The sequence below is a fragment of the Poecilia mexicana genome, unplaced genomic scaffold, assembly GCF_051168715.1.
Source record: "Poecilia mexicana isolate PSO_F unplaced genomic scaffold, ASM5116871v1 scaffold_15, whole genome shotgun sequence".
Classification (NCBI taxonomy): Eukaryota; Metazoa; Chordata; class Actinopteri; order Cyprinodontiformes; family Poeciliidae; genus Poecilia; species Poecilia mexicana.
Window position 1 is genome coordinate 20,836,326 of NW_028263384.1, and position 19,882 is coordinate 20,856,207.

At 37.4% G+C, this 19,882-nt stretch overlaps 2 protein-coding genes across 2 annotated transcripts; both read left to right on the forward strand.

The window, feature by feature from the left end:
• The first annotated feature begins 3,792 nt into the window (after positions 1-3,792).
• On the forward strand, positions 3,793-14,899 carry sft2d1 (SFT2 domain containing 1). The gene is made up of 8 exons (XM_015010146.2): positions 3,793-4,212; positions 4,718-4,804; positions 6,013-6,098; positions 8,475-8,556; positions 8,843-8,878; positions 8,988-9,046; positions 11,012-11,041; positions 14,173-14,899. Exons 1-8 carry the CDS (start codon positions 4,147-4,149, stop codon positions 14,210-14,212), a joined length of 486 nt encoding a protein of 161 aa, XP_014865632.1. The 5' UTR covers positions 3,793-4,146; the 3' UTR covers positions 14,213-14,899.
• A 152-nt stretch (positions 14,900-15,051) lies between these two features.
• prr18 (proline rich 18) lies at positions 15,052-19,882 on the forward strand. The gene has a single exon (XM_088012890.1). It carries the CDS (start codon positions 17,161-17,163, stop codon positions 17,914-17,916), a length of 756 nt encoding a protein of 251 aa, XP_087869016.1. The 5' UTR covers positions 15,052-17,160; the 3' UTR covers positions 17,917-19,882.

Genomic DNA, 19,882 nt, shown 5'->3' on the forward strand with positions numbered 1-19,882 from the left:
CCAATTAAAGGTTGTTCTTTTGGACTGTGAGGGGACGCCGGAGCACCCGGAGAGAATCCTCACATCAGTGGAGATCATGCAAACTCCACGCAGAAAACCCAGGAACTCCTGCAAGCCTATAGTGAGAGTGTTGTATTGTGGCTTTTTAAAAGAATCAAGTGTGTTTTAAATGGAGCAGTCAGCATGTGATGTATTGGGAAAATGGTCTTTTTTTATGTTCTCTTACCTGCACTGGTACATATGTCTATGTATTTATGATTACGGTCATGGGGTTTTTTGTTTGTTTGTTTGATTTTTTAGATTTTTCTTTGTGTACTCAGTGACATTTTGTTGCTAAATTTACTGTAGTGTCTTTGTGTGATGACAATACAGCAAGTCTACGTCTCAGTTTTTTGCTCCAGTTTAAGTTGCGCAATTGGTGGAACTTTTACAGGCTTTTGTAAATCGAGGGAAGTCGTTTTCTCTACTCTTGGGGGAGAAGGTAAAGGTGGCAGGAAATAAGATTTATTTTTAGGCATCTCTGCCTGTGACAATTTTATATGTGTCAGATCTGAACAATGATCGAAAACCTTGGACTGTGTTTTGGCATTCTCTGAGCGAGCTGGCTTTGTCTTTGACATTTTCTTTTTTATGTATGGCATATCCAGTCCCTCCTCTTCAGCCTTCTGCATTTCAGACTCTATGTACTGCTTAACTGGGGCTGGCATAATGTCCAGAAGAATCCTCTTCTGTTCTTCAATCTCTCCTTTTCTCTTCTCCATCTGTAACGCACGCTTATTTGCCGCCATTTCGGAGTTGAAATTGGAATATTCGAGAAGGTCTTGTTGTTTTTGTTGCTTCTTTTGTTCTATTTCAGCTGCATGCAACCTGTCTGCCTCCATCAAATCACCCAACCTCTTTTTGCTCTTCTCCTTCTCTATCTGCTTTGCCTCCAATTTCTCTCTTACTTTCTCAGAATTTGCTTCCAGAATTGATTTTTGCACTGCAGCCCGTTTCTCATTTTTTTCCTCCTCTTGCTGTTTTTCTTTGATCCTCCGTAGTCCAATGACTTTGGTCATTTCTTTCTCTGATGAAGCAAATTTGGAGGCTTCCTCATTTCCTATCTTCATCAGATGGTCGTATGCAGTTTGTATCTTCATCTGATACCTCTTTAATTTGTCAGCCTTTGCAGCTTTAGCTTTGCTGAAAAAAGTGTCCACTTCTTTGAAGTGCTGCTCCTTGCTAGCTCTAGCCAGCTTCTCAGTTTTAGAGAGTTTGGGCTTTGTAACATTTTGGTGGATAAATTTCCTTTTCTCTTCCTTTTTTTTCTCCATTTCCTCCTTATCCTTTTGGTTTATGTATGCATCTTCGAGCATAACTCTCCTTTTATCTTCTTTTTCAAGTTCTAGTCGCTCTCCCGCAAGTTGCTTCTTTTTGCGTACCATCTCATTAAAAAATTCGACATCAGCCTGTAGGTTCTTCTTCCGATTACAATCTTCATTCATAATGCGTTCTTCAACACTGTGGTACCAAGGCTTCATCTCCCCATTGTCTTTTGCAAGTATTTGTGCAGCTATGTGCTTCTCTCTCTGATTTGCGGCCAACAACTTGTTTTGTTTGTTCATCCTTTGATCATTGAGTATTCTGTTAAAATTTTCCACGTCTTTGTCTCGCAGCAGAATCTTGTAACTGCTCTGTTCGAGAAAGGCATTTCTTTCCTTTTCTTTTAACTGCCTTTCTTCAGCAGCAATCTGCTCAAGTTGCCGCTCCTTTTCTTGTATCTGTGCTTCTTTCTTTTCTCTTTGTGCAGCACGTGTTTCCTGTAAAGTTTTAAGATTTGGTCGCAAGCGATTTAAACCTCTTCTGGTATTTTCTGCTACCATATTATGTGCTTGTGAGATTTTCTGGACTGTTTGCCAACAAAATGATGGCAGGATTCCAATAGCTCTTTCCATTTTCCTTCTCAGTAAGGGTGAAACTATTTCACAATGACGTATATCTCAAGGTTCTTGACACAAAAAGCAGGTCTAAGTTAAATCCAGAAATGTCTAATATAATCAATCCAAGAAACTCAGCTCACAGACTGGTCCCAGTACAGTGTGTGCAGATCACCACGATCCAAAGTAGAATGAAGTGCAGTGAAATTCCGTTTATTCAAGTGGCTCAGAACTGAGATGTCACAGAAGAAGACTTTGTGACATCACTATGACATATGACATCATCGGAGTATCATCATTACAAACTTCCATTCTGCAGGAACAATTTTCAAAATTCAAAATTTAAGGTTTTCATCACCCATTACTTAAATAGCTGAAATTTTAGAAGCACCAGACTGATAAAGCAATGTGCATTTTAAGAAGAGTTATGTTGACAAAAAATATATTAAAAAAAAACTAAAATAAAGGCAAAAACCTCTGAATGTATTAGAGAAAGAAAGAAAGAAAGAAAGAAAGAAAGAAAGAAAGAAAGAAAGAAAGAAAGAAAGAAAGAAAGAAAGAAAGAAAGAAAGAAAGAAAGAAAGAAAGAAAGAAAGAAAGGGAAATCTAGGCTTCTTTTCACTGTGTAACTTAACATTTTACTCAATTAGCTTGGACATTTGACTGCTATCTGGACTAATTTTTCTTTTGAATGACAGTTTCTATATTAAACATTCATTCCATTAAATCTCTTCTACATTCCATTTTGCTCCCCAAGCAAAAATTGTTCATTTTTGTTTTCACTTTATTTGCTCAGTGGGTTTACAAAAAGACATGGATGTGTATGTGATTTCCCATCCACCCCTGAATGACTACAAGTGTGCATGTTGGAAGTCTTGGCCTAGAGTGCATGTGTCAAACTCAAAGCCCGCTGGCCAAATCTGCCCCACCATAATTTTTTTGTGGCCCCCTAGAATTTTAAAGGGACATTTTGCGGAATGTAACTTGTCTTACTTCCACTCTTGGGAATGCAGCCAATCAGTATCAAAAAAGTAAATAGATTGGCTGCTTTGCAAACTTCAGCCAATACTGTACGAAATAGGATTGCACCTATATATCTCAGTTTCCCAAGCTGCATTTTTCATATATTTTAGATATGCTGCACAAAAAAAAAAAAAAAAAAATCAGTGAATAATTTGGAGTTATGTTCGACTGAAAAATCCATGAATACTGAACCATAAATTCTATGGAAAAGAAAAATAAACTGTCTAGTTTGTAGGTATGAAATCACAACTCATGATTACAAAAATAGGAGTTAAAGTCTATTTGACAGCTATCATCAGCTGTTAAGATACACAATCACCCTGCCATACATATGACTTCTAAGAATGGATTATCTGTTGGGGAAACATAAATAAAAAGATATAATTCAAGCACTTATTAAATATTTAGAAGACACAAAATTGGCTGAGAAGATTTAGCATGCATGTGCATGTATACATATGGGTGGTTATTTTAGAGTCAAAGTTATTTTAGTGTATTAAAAATATGGGATACAGGAAATTTAATTTCTGCATTACGCCGCCAGTTGATGGCGATAATGCACTAAATCTGTAAACTGTCAGTAAACATGGAAGAAGTAGATTATCCGTCGTTGGTGCTTTACTTTCGTAACATCTCCAGTAGATGGCGACAATGGAAAAGGCGAACGCATAACCTTAGTCAGTTTTGTCAACCGTCATATAATTTAGTGAAAAGTGAAACTTTTACATGTTAAAACGTGTGGCGTTTTTTTGTTGTATGTGACAATGGGAGTTGCTTTTTTGTTTGTTTTTAACAGTAGGTTATGCAGGGTCAACAACATGTCACTACATTATCTAAACAGTTTTCGACGAAACAGAAAAAAACTTCCCACAAATTCATCTAAAGAACGTTTTTCGCAACACCGTTATTCTCCCCAGCACAACGAAAAAACAGCAGCAAACAGCTCTGAGGAAGTGTCGTTTAGTTGCTGTAAGCGTCTGGTCCGGGGTCTGTTAGCAAAACACCTCTTTGAGGAAACAGGTCTCATAATGACTGTCTTTAAACTGATCCCCGGTCAGCTAGTTGAGGAGACGTTCAGGAAGCCAGGAAGTGTGTAATGCTACTGATGTCAGCGATAGCAGTCATTACGTACCGACGGACAGTGTTTAGTTTGGACATTAGGACGTGAATATTTCTCCTAACAGGTTTACACATTTGAGTTTTAGCGATGGATAAGCTTCGACGTGTGTTGAGCGGCCGGGAGGATAACGAAGAACTCGGGCTAACTGCACAGGTCAGCTGCTAATGCTAACTCCGTTCAGAAAGTATGGTTTCCTGTCTCAGACAGCACATTTAAATTTGCGTTATCAACACTGCATTTCTTATAATGTAGCTTTCTTATTGTTCGCGGTTTATGAATTTAACAGCTAATGCTTACTTTTTAGTCGTTAGTTATACGTATTTCCCACATTATTTGTAAGTCATGTTGCTTTTAAATTAGCTTCCATGTTCTTGTTAGCTCTCAATGCTAACTATTTTGTTTACACTTTTGCATGCTTTCACATTTAAGAGGATACAAGGTAAGTTGCTGCTTAGTTTCACTTTGATCCCAGCTAAAGTTTTACTTTACAACCTGTACATTTGCTCTGACTTTTCTTGAAAAACAGCGCCGCTGTGTGCTCTGTAGCTGTAAAAATGCTTGGTTCCAGCCAACATGACTGAATATCCGTGCAAAGCCTGCGGGTCTCACTGTAGGTCATTACTCTTGTCGTGTGACTTCCTCCCATTGTTCTCACCAGGTTCTTGATGGCAGCTCTCTCAGCTTCAGCACCAGGGTGAAATGGTTTGTCATATGCTTTGCTGGAGGCATCCTATGCTCCATACTCGTGAGTGTCTCTGCAGCTCTGAGAGGAAACACAGAGAATGCACATAATCTTCAAGTTCCTGTTCCTTTTTTTTTCTACTTTAAACTAAAATCTGCTAAAATGGCAACTGTTTACTAACTGGAGATTCACACCTGAACTAATACTTAAAATACCTTGACATAGTCAGTTGGTGCATATGGTTCATAATAGAGGAAGTCTGGTATCACGCACTTAATTGTGATAATTCACACTGACTCAAAAAGCAGTTAACAAGTTAGTGCATAGTTTCTCACATACTTTTACCCTTTGTTTTATGCTCAATCCTCTTTATGCTGATATCACTAAATAAAAATCTAAACTAACAGATGCCTTGGTGATATAGTTATTAAATAGAGCTAGCCCAAAAACCATGTTTGCAGTTTTCAAAAAAAAAAAAAAAAAACATATTTGTAGCAAATTCAAAGGTGTTCTGGTTAGATAGACCAACTGTTTACTTTTTGACCTAAATGCTATATGTAATAGAAAACTAACGTTGCACTTCACTGGCTCATCTTTCAGCCTTAAACACACAGCCAGAGTTATGTTAAAATGGCCCAATCAAAGCCCAGACCCAAATCTAGTTGATAATTTGACTTGACTTGAAACTTTATATTCATGTGGGTTGTCTGACGGGGCTAACGATTATGCTGCGAAGATCGGGCCAAATGTCTTTCTCTACATGCTCAACACAAGAAACACCCCAAAAGATTTGCAGCTGTAATTGCAATAAAATGTGACTCTATAAAATATCCATTTATAAGAACTGACAAATGTTTGTCACACACTAAAGAAAAAAGTCAAGACGCATGAATGATTTTGCTAGACACTATAATAGCTTAATAGATTTTTAATTTATAAAAATCTAAACTTACTGCACAAACCTTGAAGGAAATTGAACATTAAGTTTGTGCTTAGTTGCTCTGTTTTCCTAGTTTTCATTATGGGTAGTTGTCCATTAGATGTAGATATGTACATAATAATATGTCCATGCTGCTGTGAATTCATAAATTGCACCAAACACTTTTTAGCTTAGTTAAATTCTTACAAAGTTACCAAAAAGTTATAATCTAATAATTAATTGTTGATTCAGCAGTATGACTGTGTTCTTTTGCCTTTGACCTCTAATGAATGTGTGAGGATGTTATTCTCTGCAGCTCACAGATATTTCTCTACTGTTTTCTTTTTCCCAGGGTTCAGCACTGCTCTTCCTTCCTGGTTCCGGCATCAAGCTTTTTGCTGTCTTCTACACACTTGGAAATATTGCAGCTTTGTCCAGGTAAGGCGCTGTAGGGAACAGAGCATATCAATTTAAAACCATGACTTGTTTCACTTGATGGCAAGTTTAGCCATTTTTTTTTTGCTCAGATTTCATATATGGTAGGGATGAAAAAACAAACAAACTTGAAAGTAAGTTTTTTTCATCCCATCAAACTTTGAGTTTAAAGCGTACCTGTGGTGAGATTTACAGTTAAATTACTGCTTTAAATTCTTTCTTTTTTAATAAAATATGTTTATAAAAGTCCTCCTTCGTGTGTAGAAAACCAGATGAATAAAAACATTTCCTCTCATCTGAGCAAACCCCATTTATGGGTGAACGCTTCAGTCCTTTTTACAGTCAGCCGTAGATTTCGGAGACAACAGATTTCCTTCCCGTCAGTAAGCAGGAGCAGCATGTGCGTGGACATTGTGTCTCTGTCACACTGAACAGTTGGAGTAACGAGGGAAAGACGGCAGCAGACCCTCTCTTCTGATCAGTCTACACAGTCTACGTCAACATGCTCTTAATGTCTCATCTAGCAGATGTGACACCCAAGTGATTCCTGCTACCCACTCAGCTGTGCCTCACCAGTTGGGAAAGCCTTCGTCTCTTTAACTATGCTGACGTAAAACATCCATCATGTGCAAGGCAGCTCTAAGTACGTCATCGTGCTGATGGACAGGAAGCGCCGAACCCATAATTACTGCAGCATGTTGAGTTAAATTGAACCCTTTGGACAAACCATTTAATGTTAGTCATACTGATAGTGCCTGCGTGTGTGTGCTTATTTTAGAGTATTTTTCGTCTTGTGGCGTATGGGAGAAATTTCTCAGTTCTTGGAAAGAGAAATTTGAGTTATTATCTTTGTGCTTAATTAGCACGAGACATTTTTACACGTGAACCACTTTCATATTCTTCCGGTCAAGAATCGAGTTCAGTTGAGAAAATGCTTTTCCCAACAACAAGCTCCTGCAGGCATGGACATAAAGTTAATCGTTCTTTTGGATATCGCCTTTAAAAAAAGTACTTTTTCAACCATTTAATGGATTTTTGTAACCCAGTTAACTTTTTGGAAACTTGGCTTAAGAGCTACATTAAACAATAAGTGTTCTGGTTAATGCTGATTAATGAAATTTCAAAATAAAAACTTCACATATGAATTTAAAATTATGTAATGTTTAGACAGGAATTCACCTTAAGCTACAAATCTTAATATGTTTAACAAAGTCTCCATTACAGATTATATGGCTTATAAAGTCTTCAGTAAGCATCACACTTGCGTTTAGTTTGGCTTGTTTTCTCTGTTTTGATATGCCTTGTTGATCATTCGATGATAACTTGTTTGCTTGAGGCTCCAGTAAATCTTGCGTGGACAAATAATTATTTAAGGAAAACTTAGGGGCGGCCATTTTTAGTATCATTTACCATCTTTTGCGAAGTTTTTTTCTGTTGCGATAGGAATTATAATTTATTGTACCAAACGGTATATTCCAATTTATGAAGTTTGAAAAACTTCAAAACTGACAGTATTTTCAGGATTGTTCATTTTGATCTCGTTAGCTCCATGACGGTGCCAATAAATATTTGTAATATGTAATGAAATGTAGTTGCCCAGTGCTTTTTTATGATTTAATTTTTTTTATTTAAGACTGGTGTCTTGAAGAATATTGTGATAATAATTTCTTTGCAAAATAAAATATATTGTGCAGCCCTAAGACACATGCAGTCACACAAATACTTTGTCTAAAAGAGACTGTAAAGAAGTTGTAAATACTTTTTTGTCACTTTTATCATTATTGCAATAAATACAACGAAATACAATAAAAGTTTTAATCGGTGTCAACCTATGCTAGCGTTATATGATCTTCCTGTTTTACGCTCAGCTTTTTCCTACATTGGCGTCGGTGTGAGAGAACTATTCTCTGCTTCACACAGTCAAAAAGCTGCAGCGACCAATACAGTCTTTATACTGCCTCTTTACAGCTGACATCAGTGTTTAAGATGATAGAAAATCATCTTAAAACTTCTGTAACAATTTTGAGTTTTCCAGTGGTTTTCTAGCCATAATGAAACCGGCCATAAATCACAATGCCTCACGTAGAGATCCAACAATCTGTCACTTTTGGCAGATCGTCCACATTTTGTAATCCTTCATGATATAATATGGTTATGTTACCAATGTTTGTGATTACAGTCATATAGAGTGTGGATGTTTTATTTTTTGGATCTGAAAGTTACCATGTGTTACCAACACATGGTAACTGTGTTGGGCTGGAGGGAGAAAATGTGTGCTGCCTTATTTTGTCAAATTAAAAAGTAAACTTTACACAATGTTCCTTTTAATTATTGTGCTTCATATTAACAGCAGACATGTCTTTTTTTGTATTTTTAAAGCACCTGTTTCTTGATGGGACCATTAAAACAACTGAAGAGGATGTTTGAACCAACAAGACTCATAGCAACCATTATTATGCTGGTAAATATCCACTTTTGCTCCTTGGTTTTATCCAATAAAATGGATATGTTTCAGTATATTGACACTATCTAGCAATAATATCCATTTTGTGTTTAGTAGGTCAAAGTTTATTAATGGTTCTCTGGTTATTATCTTGTGATCTTTTTTGGAACGGTTAACAATTTGCTGTAGCAAATAACATCTGTTTTACAATGCGGCTACTTTCTCTTAGATTTTGTGTGTTGAAGTTTACTTTTCCTGTAAATGTAAAACAAAGTGATGATTGTTTGTATTCTCCTCCCACCAGCTCTGCTTTGCCTTAACACTTTGTGCAGTGTTTTGGGTGAGATTTCAGCACACTTAGATAAAAACAAAAACAACAACAAAAAACCATACAGATCTCTTTATTTGTCTCACTGAAACTGTTATTTTAACACATTTATGTTTTACAGTGGCATAAAAAGGGACTGGCAATCATCTTCTGTATTTTGCAGTTTTTGGCAATGACCTGGTAAGACTGACCTTCAGTTTGGTCTCAGCTGTTTTTTATCAGAACAAACTTTGGTCTGTCTGAATTTACTTGAACTAAATGTCTAAAACTTTTGTTTAAGCCATGCAATTTTTCATCCGTCCATCCATATAATTTATCATTTCTACCACTTCTATCTCTAAAGACGGTATAGAAATTAATTTGTGAGCCTTCGAGTCAGTATTAATCGGTTTATCTTAAAATAATAAATAAAAAAAAACACAATGGGCTCTAGAAACTTGATTCTGAGAAAGTATGGATGCTTTAAAATATGTAAGATCTTTGCCATAAGGACAAAAAAAGTGATTTCCTTATACATATTTTTGATGTTTGACAAACTGAAGTTTTAATTTTAGAGAAATATATCTAGAATGAGTACAAAATGCATACTCCTCTTTGCAGAGTTGTTTTAATGTAGCCATATTGGAGGGGTTTTGAATATGAACATCCTGTTTAAGGTCATGACACATCATCCTAATCAATACAAGTTAATTTGAGACTTTTAAAACCATTTATTTATTTATTTTGAACCATTCAGATGTGAGCTGTAACATTGAGACAGGATGTTTCATCGTTTATAATATTGGAGCCTACTTCATGTTGTCAAATTGGTTCTAGACAAGTAATTTGATTACTTTTTCACATAAATCCTGGCTGGTTTGGATAGTGTCCTTAGCTGTAATAAATTTGAGAACTTCTTGTATTCACTCAGGTTATTGTTCACTGACAACATTTAATGATTCAACAAAGTTGAACTTTTTGGTTTGTATGCAAAAAGTTCATACAAACTTTTGTATGAACAAAGGTTCATACAAAAGGTGGTGGTGGTGGCAGCATCATGCTGTGGTGGTGGCAGCATCATGCTGTCATGTGACAGAAGTTGATCAGAAATGATGAAAAGACACAAAAACAGAAGCAACACCTTCCTACAACAATGCAGATTTATATTTACTGCAGCTACATATTGATGTCGTTTAGGCTAAATAAATGTCTGATTTAGGAACATTAAGCATGTAAAATGTTGGAATTAAGAAGATTTTCCACCAGTAGTTTAACAATCAGTGTGACTCCAGTAGCTAACAGCTGCAACCGCTCAAGAAGGTGATGGATCTCTGCTGCAGCCCCTCCTGTCTCTCCTACCTTCATCTCCTGTCAGCCTATGTCCTCAGAGGCGTTGCCATGACACCCACAAGTCACACATATCGTGCTTGGCGCACTCCCACACAGACACTCAGACGTTTGTGTGAGCGTTGTTTTGTAAGAAGTCACCACCGACCCTCAGAAAACTGGGTAAAGTTCATTTGTCAGGCTGAGAACTGAACTTAATTCATGACTGAGTGAGAAGCTTCACAGCAAAAGGAGCTGCTAAAGAAAGAATCTTCTTTGCTTTTCTTTTGTGACGGGTTAAATATCTGCTTAACAAGACGGGTTAAGAGGTCGTCCAGTCTTTGGTTGATTATTTTGTCATTTGCTCACATATTTAGATTTTTAATTGAAATAAAAATAGCTTCCTAAGATTAAAATAAGAGCTCAAATTATGTTTGCAGTTTGCAGTATGTATCATTTTTCCTCCCATTTACAATCTTGCTTTACATTGTATTGGTGTCACTTAAAATCCAAACCAGTTTGAATACTTTTGCAATGCTTTATGATTAAATAAAGGTTTTTTCTATTAATAGTTTGCTATGAACTACATTTCAAGGACACATTTTTTTATTGAGGCTAAACAACTTGCAAAAGTTACATTTTAGTTTTAAATCCTTGTTTTAGAAATCCCAAGCCGACTCCAGAATGTCCGGGGGAAAAAAACTAATCCTAGTTTATTAGATACATTATGTAAAAATGGATTTGCTACTTAATATAATCAAAATAAATTTTCAGTACAAAGTTGTGTAAAGTGCTCTAGTAGCTATAATCAGTAATTATGTCCTGTTTTTGTGTTTTCAGGTATAGCATCTCTTACATTCCTTTCGCCAGGTAAGTCTGATGCTCCCTCTGCATGTGACCTTTCATGATGTCCGTATTAATGTTGTCCTTCCTGAACGCTGTTCAGATGTTAAAAATAAGCCTCCCACTCGCGTCATTTGATTGAAATCTTGTCAGAAACAACACGGATATTCTCTAATGACTGCGCACACAACAAACGGGAGGAATTTGCTTCGAGAGTCGTCTTTGAAAACATGTTTTTATTTACCACTGTTTGCTTCCACCATATGGCTCTAATCCAGCCCACTACGACCAGTGTGACCAGTCTGTGTCAAACAAATGGCAGCTGTTTGTTTCTTTGTCTTTCTAGGCATTAGCCCTGCAATGTTAATATGTTCCTAATATCAAAATAAATAGATTTTTAGTGGCGTAAAGCTCTTTCAGACAGATTTGACAAATATTTTTTCTTCAGTTCAGCTTTTATGCGTGTAATGAGCTTATGGTAAGCTCTCGAGGGTTAACGCACGATGCAAATTTTTGATTAGACGTACTCTGGACTTAAGTCCTTGTTTTTGTTTTTCTTTTGGAAAACTTAAATGATTCACAGTGTAAAGATGCGTTTTATTCTTCCTGTTTAAAACTGATCAAATGTTCACTCTGAGTGCGCCGGTTGAGCCGAGCAGAAGGTGTGATGTCGTTTTGTCAGTCCAGCTGTAAGTGGGGTTACGTCTCATTTGGTGAGCAGTCCTGATCCCCCATCCCCCTTTAGGTGCCTTGTGTGTTTGGGTGACCCCTATAATCTCTCCTGACAGCTGAGAGACATCATGTACCACCCTGAGATCCCCCTCCCCCAACACAAACGCAACAAAACAAAACCAAGACAAAGGAGCAGCAGCAGCCTCCTGAAAAGCAGATTCCTTTGAAGAAATACACATTTATTTGTTAGTTATCTAAGTCCTTGTGATCAGTTTTTGTTATTTGTCAACCTTTTTTTTCCCCCCTCCCTAAGCTGCTTACGGTAATCCATTTTTCATTTAATTTTGATTTGATCACTTGGCTTTCTGTCGTCCTCACTGTTGTTGTAGAGGAGCGGAGTGCACTGATCTCCTTTGAGTGCCTATTAAACCTTTACATCCCCGTCTCTAACCCATACCTGTCGAGACTCGGCACCACATGGCCAATAGGCTTGATCCCTTAATGTGTTTTACCTTGTTACCTTGAATAACCTCTAAGGTTTATAGATGGAGGCACTAAAACCTGCTGCATGTGCACTTCCTATAGTCCTGTTAGGCTGCTGCTGTTGCTCCGACGCAACTTGTAGAGGACGGAATTAGATTTGGTAATTTTTCAAGAATGGAAAGCAAAAAAAAAACTGAGCAAATTGAAATGAATTTTCAGATTTTATTCATTATTCTAGTGTCTGAAAAACAGAAAATCTGAACTCGTGAGGCAGGTGTCCTCAACTTCAGTCCTCCTCTGATCCAACAAACCTGAATCTAAAGGCTGACTTACCTCCTTGACATGTTAGGAAGTTTTCCAAAGGGTCATTAACCGTTCATTTGATTAAGGTGTGTCGGAGCAGGGAAGCATCTGAATGTTTCAGGACAGTGACATTCAAAAACTGGAGTTGCAAAATCCTCCAAAGCAATCAAATTAAATGTCAAACATAATGGAAAAATAGTTTTGTAATGTAAATGTTGGACTCATGGACTCTGTTTGATTAGGTCTGCTTTAGATGGCAAACTCTAAACCCAAACTTTAAAATTTGACTTTGTAAATGTGAAGTTACGCTCTGACAACCCAGGAATTAAAACCTGTTTTTTTGTGAGGTATTTAGTTATTTTAGTTTTATCGGGGATTATAATCTGTTCAATATTATTAGACACACCTGATTCACCCAGGGAGCAGAATCTAAATGAAAAGCTGCAGAGTGTAATGATTTAAGTAATTTTATCCCCATAACTTATGAAAATGTTTGATCTCAATGAAAAGTAGATAAGTACATTTTAAGTTCACAAAGTAAATGTGTCAAAGATCACAAATTGAGGTTTAAATCATCTAAATCAAAGCAAAACTCGAGCTGCAAAAAAATGTTTTCTAAATATATGCTACATGAAATGTTTAATTATGAAAGCCAACAAAAGTAAACTAAAACTTATTTCTATTTCCACACTTTAGAATAAAATAAACTCTCTATTACAAAAAAAATCATGTAGAATGAGGCGAGGGTTTTCGAAATAACGAAAGATAGGTTACATAGTTTGAAGCTAATTGCTTTTAAAAGCTTGTTTTAGATATTTAATGTGGAGTTTCGTAATTATTTAAAATTTACAGTTGAAAGTGTTCTTTACAAAATTAGTTTACCAATCTTTGCATTATTATTCCCTTAGAAATTGAAAAAGGTCTCAAAACAACAATATTATTGTTTATAGCAGTAATTACAGGGACAATTTATTGTCCAGCAAAATTTTATATAGTGACAGGCCTATGTTTAGTATAAGTGGGGTTTTTTTGTAAATGGAGCTAAGTTAAATGCCAAAACGACATTGACAAATCAGAATCATTTTATTGTGATTTGTGGCTTCAAATGTGATGTCAAACGTTACTGAACATCTAAACATTTAAGTGGTTGAAATTGACAATCTGTTAAGCCGAGATGTATCTATTTATAGAGATCTAAAATTAGCTTCAGTCGCTTAAAAATAAGTGAAACCACTGATGGCTGAGCGTTGCTGTGGGGAGTCGTGGGTTAAGAACGGCTCCATGTTGAAACGATCCACTGGTTTCCTGTCGGCCCCTGAACCCCCCAGGCGGCGCCTCCTTTTCACCTTGACGGCGTTTTACAGCTTGGTCAGGTGAAGTCTGCATAGCAACACGCTGATGGCAAAAGCAAAGAGGCAGGAGATGGATTTGGCAACAATGCGTGGTTGCCATGGTGAGGCTCCCACGTTGCATCACCTTTCAGCATGGCGCACCTGGAGCTGGGGAGAACCCCACGACTGAGAGCGTGGAGTTCCTCCCCGTCAAAACATCCTCACTTATTCATGACGAGCCGCACCCCAAACGCTGGTGGAAAAGGATGTTAGTCTCATGGAGATGAACTCAGTTGATTTGTTTATTCAGGTTATTATTTCAGAAATAATGATGTTTTAAACTCCTGTTTCTGTGTGATTTATTTGCAGAGATGCAGTGATGAAGTGCTTCACCACCTGCCTGAATTAAAGCTCTGGATGCTGCAGTTTCCATGAAAACTGGTCCCAACATGCAAAGCAGTTGTGAAATATGTTTATACACTATTCCTTTTCACCTCTTTCTGGCTTGACCTGTGAACTCTTGCCTTGCACGTTTAGCTAGAGATGTTGCAATTTAGTCATAATGAAAGTGCAAATCATCTATTTTCTGCAATCATGCCTAAAGCCTAATATATTTAAGAAAAGGGGATTCTGTGAGATTCTTATGTCTTCTAAAAATTTAACGCATCATGGCATATGCAGGAAAATTATTCTTATGCACAACAAACTGTAACAACGATTCCTTAACACATTGATGAAATCATCATATCTATTTATACCAAATGCACATTTTCGATTATTCTTTTTTGTAAGCTTTCTGTTTTTGTTTTTCTGGATTTTTAAAGTGGTGTTAATGCCTCTTAGAAGAAGTTGGAAGCATTTTCTTGGATGTTTCTTTTTGGTGCTGAACGTTTTGTTTTTTTTGAGTCAATGCTTTACTGATTATGCACTGGGATGTATAGTTCCTACATCTCTATTAAAGGTTTCCTTTTCTTTGCTCTTCTCCTAATGAGATTTGTAAATGCTGCTGCCTTTGTGTCCTGTCTACTGGTCTTAAGTGTGTGCATCCTAACACGCTGCGCCCCCCCCCAAACCAATAAATGCTGTTTAAGAAACACTTCTTCTCCGCTTTCAGATGTGATTTCCTGCCATATGCAGCGATGACCCAGTTAATTACGCTTCCCTGAGCATTGTGATTTTGACATGACCTAATAACCCAGCTCCCTCTGTTGCGTTGGCATGTAGCCTTTGAGGATGTGGTTGCCATGACAACCTCCTCTGGAGGATGCAGTGCCTCTGCCTACCCCCATTTTTTTTTCTTTTTTTTTCTTTTTTTTTTTTAGAGCAGATGTTCACATTGTGCCGATGTGGGTTTTGTTAAACGGGAATCCTTTGGACCAACAGTTTCTGCAGCTCAGCGCGACGAAGATGCCGCCTTCTCCAGATTTATCCGATTCTTTACTTCATTCCTTTTTCTCGTCCTGCAATCCCCCACACGGCCGTCGGAGGTTTGCGTGCAGACGATCTCTCATTTGAGCAACTAATTTGGCAGGGATCCACCCAAATCCGTCATTGTGATCTCTGGGATGAAATAATTATTCTATGTTGCGTGTTTTTTGCGATTGTTTTCATCTGCCTGCTAATTTTGGATCATTATAAAGTTTGAGGTTGAACGGGGGAGGCGTTCTGACCTCCGCAATCTGCTCCAGTCCCAGCTGCTTCCTCCAGTTTTTAATCTGCGGTTATGTCAGAGATGAGGGAGCCCACACGCCTGTGCTTCCTCTTTAGATTAGTGCTCCAAATCGTCTTGCAAAGATTAATAAATAACTTGGCCGGTGTGTGTGTGTTTCAGTTTTTTTTTTTTTCCCCCCCCCTTATGTTGATCTAGTAAGTTCAGCTTTGAGTGCAGTAACATCATGTCAACCTGAAAGCACCTCCTTGACTTTATGTTTCATGTTGATCTTTGACTATTCCTCTTCAAACCGCCTCTCTAGATCCTTCCTGGCCTTTTCTCACTGCTCTTCACCTCACAGGTTTTCTATAGGATTTCTGTCTGAGAACTCTGTTGGTCATGGCAGAAGGAGTTTGTTTCTGTGTAAATTTGGGAAACTGAAACTGCTTTCAGTTTTATTTAAAATGCTGTGGGGTTTTAAAGAGTTTGTGGTGTCACCAGTAAGTTTGAGAAAAGAAACAAGTTCACGTCATCACAGGTCCACCACCGTACGTAACGTACCTTCATACATAATCATTCTTTAGTTGTACATCAGATTCAACTGGGGTATGTCTTACAGATAAAGTCCTTTTTCTTCCACTAAACTTTACATATTAATTTTTGAAAGAATCTTGTGTAGAGTGATTCATAACTTTCCATATCAACTCCTGTTGAAGTTTCCAATCAGACATTTTATATTGCTTTAAATGTGGAAAATTAAAAAATAAATAAAAAAAAAAAAGTTCTTCTGAACTTATTGTTGGAAAAAAATGACAAAATTGTCCATTAGGTCTAAAGCAATCATGGTCTGGTGAATTGGTAACCATGGTGTTTGATAAGGGTGACATGGTCCTCTGCCCCGGTCGCCCTCCTGTCATGGGGCGGCACCATTGCTCCAGAAATAAAATTCAATAATTTGGTTACCAATTACTACTAATTTGCATATCCAGTCAACAAGGACTGCAAGATGAAAGCATTGTAAAAAAAATAAAAAAAATCTAGCTGTGCAGTGCAGGTGTTAGAGTTAATTATCTAAAATAGATTTTACCAAAAAAAATTTTTTTTTTCCTTTTTTTTAAGTATTTTGAATCTTACCTCTGGTCTAGATTAACTTGATTATTTCATATTAAAATGAGATTCTTTAAGCCACACAGGTTGATGAAGCCTTTATTTTATAGTATTTAATGCCATTTTTCAATCTGAGAAACTTAAGATTGAAATAAATGTCACAATTGCAAATATAAACATGGAATGAATTATTCTACATGAGATTAGTTGAACACAACTTTGCGTAATTCCCAAAAAAAGGAGAATAAATAGGAAACAGTGGATTATATGAACATGTGTCAGGAGGTTGATGTGATTCATTGTTTTAGGAAAGGCCCTAAAAAAACTATCAAATGACGTAACTAGGTTTTCCGTTTCTTTGTTTGGCGCGCCTCTTGGCCACGCCTTCCTCCACCAGATCCACAATAAAAGAGCCAGGATGTGTGCGTGTGTGTGTTTGCGTGTGTGTGTGTGTTACTCCATCCTGTGTGGACAACAGGTGCACCACCGCTCCGGTGATAATGCCTACAGAGCGCCTGTATTCGCTCTGCGCAGGGCTTTTCAGGTTACACTCGCTGCTTTTTATGTCTTGATTTTCTTCATTATTTCTGACCGTAAAGATGCCTTTTCCGCCGATCAGCCTCCAACAGCGGATCTCCTCTCCTGGCAGGGAACTATTTGGGAAAAAGAAGGCCAACGCAGGCCACTCTCAGGCTGAACAAACCGGCAAATCTGGATCCGAGAAGGGAAAGCAGCCCAGTTCCTGGGCATCAGCAAACCTGCGGAATCTGGGGCGAAGATCGCAGCCGGAGAAGAATAAAAGCCAAGCTCAGAAGACGAGTTCGGGGCAAGAGACTCAGGGAAAGTGCTCCTGGCTGTCGGTGCCCAAACCGCAGGATCCATCCTTGGGAATAAGGCGCTCCAGCTCAATGGACTCCGCCAGACATCTCAGTGGGAAAGAGGAAACAAAGAAGGAGATCCAGTTCTCGCTCAGCCTCACTCCTGAAGCCATTCTAGTTATTAAAAAGCGGAACCTGGAGAAGCAGATGATGGCCAAGCAGCAGAAGTGCTGCGCCTCCGCGGACTTTCGGCACCGGCGAGTTTTCCCGTGCAAAAAGGCGCACGGAGCGTCCAAGTGCTGCGCTCCGGGCGGCAAGACGGACAGCGCGGAACAGCAGGACATCACCGCCATTGTTAAAATATCTCTGCTGAACGATCAATACAAGTACGATGATGTGGAGTACGAGGACGAGGACGGGGATGTGGATGAGACCGTTGTGAGGAAATGCAAAGAGTGGCTGAAAGGAGTGGAAAACGCAGCTGCTTTGGTGAAAGCAGACAAACTTTCAGCACTTCCGCACCTCAAAGGCTGCTGACACCTGACTTCAGATCTTTATTATTTTTATTATTATTATTATTATTATTATTATTATTATTATTATTATTATTATTATTATTATTAAGTTGGAAGAAAGAGACATGACGGACAAATTCGTTTCATTTACATCACTTCAAACAAGTGAAGGAGGTCTACTCTAAGAGAATGTCAGGATTTAAAAAGATGTCAAGTTTAAAATGCCAAAAGGGGCAGACTACTTTTAGATAAGAAACATTCAATAATACAGGTCAGGTTTATCAGAGTGTTGTTTTTTTTATCATCTTTGTTCAAGTTCAGATGCCATTTTGCTCTCACTTTCTTCTCAGTTTCTCTTTGCACACGGATTTATTTCCAGTGGGCGTCTGTGGATTGGCTGAGGTCAGTGGAGGCAGCCAAAGCGCTCGTCTCCTTTTGTTAGAGAACAATAAACTGCTGGAGAACATCAGCGACTCATGCACAGACTGACTGAAACCCAGCGCGGATTCTTTGGGGGATTGTTTTTTTTTAAATCTTCTGCTAATTGGGTTCAATTGATCAATCAGTGATGTGGTGAATTCGGGTAAAATGGGACAAGACAAGTTAGGAGGGGAAAACTAAACAAAACCTTAAGTTAACAACGATATGGCATAGATAAAGTTATTTTGGAAGTGTGTAACCCAAATCACACGAAAAACCAGTATAGTACATATTAAAAATGTTTGATCTGAGCATCAAAACAAATTATATTTTCTAAATTAGTACCTTTTTTGTCCCAATTTACCAAATGACATCGTAAATTGAGACGTCCAAAACGAAATGTATCACTGTTGTCAGCACATAAGATCTGGTATAAAGATTTAGATTAACACGTTTTTGAAGGCAGTAGAAGTTTATTATGTGGGTTGTTGTGGTAGGTGGAGAAAATAAAGTGCAAGGAGAGTAACAATAACTAGAAAATTAGTTGGGAAGAAGAACTAGTTTCTTCCTGACTAGAATGGATCATATTTTCAGATGAATTTATTTATTTTAACTAAATTTACATTTATCTAAAGTTAAGAATAAAAAGAATCACGCCGTTGGCAATTATGTCAGCTTTTTTACAGAGCTTGTAAAACTGACTTTTTTAGTGACAGACCATTTAACAAACTGATGAGCTTCCATAATAAGTATCATAGTTACAGCTAAATTGTGCCAATTTGCTAAATGTGTCAAATATAGTTTTGTCTTAATTATGATAAAGCAGAGAGCCATGCTTTCATAAAATAACAAACTTAACTTTTCTCACACAAACTGAAGAACTCAAAGCTATATAACACATTAGGTTTATTGTTAAATTTGTTTAAAGAAACTCCTTGATTTACCTGAATTCACCTTTATCACAAAATGTTTATACGGTCAAATATTTTATCAGCTGAAATTTATTATCTATTTTGAAGTTAAAAAAAAAGTTCTTATGAACTGACCATATTAAATTGCTTAGATTTATTAGTTTCTTCGTGTGTATTGTTCTCTTGCTGATTTGTGGTCATTTCGGTCTCTTCTTGTTTCTGATTCCCAGACAGCATTTTCATAAAGGCTCTTTGTTTCTGCTGTGCAGCTACCTGGGGCCATTTGGGCATTAGCCTTTTAAGCTTCTTAGATTTCCTGTTAAGCAGGGTTGGCCAATGAGTGCTGCATGCGTGCCCAGGTGCATCATTCCTGCAGGAAATTACCTCCAAAATATGTCCATATGTCAAACTAAATATGCCACTAATGTTTGTACAAGAATGACACTTTATTATTTCCTGTATCTCTCTTTTATTTTTTTTATTTTTTTTTATTTTTTTTTTTAGAGTTAGGTATTTTGCAGTCTGGATGTTCTCTATTGTTTTCTGCAATAACTTTGTTTTTACCCTGGAAATGTGATGCTCAGGGAGAAAACAGCTGATCAGGAAACAATATACAGTCAATATCACAGTGGAAGAGAAATAAAGTTATAGAAGGAC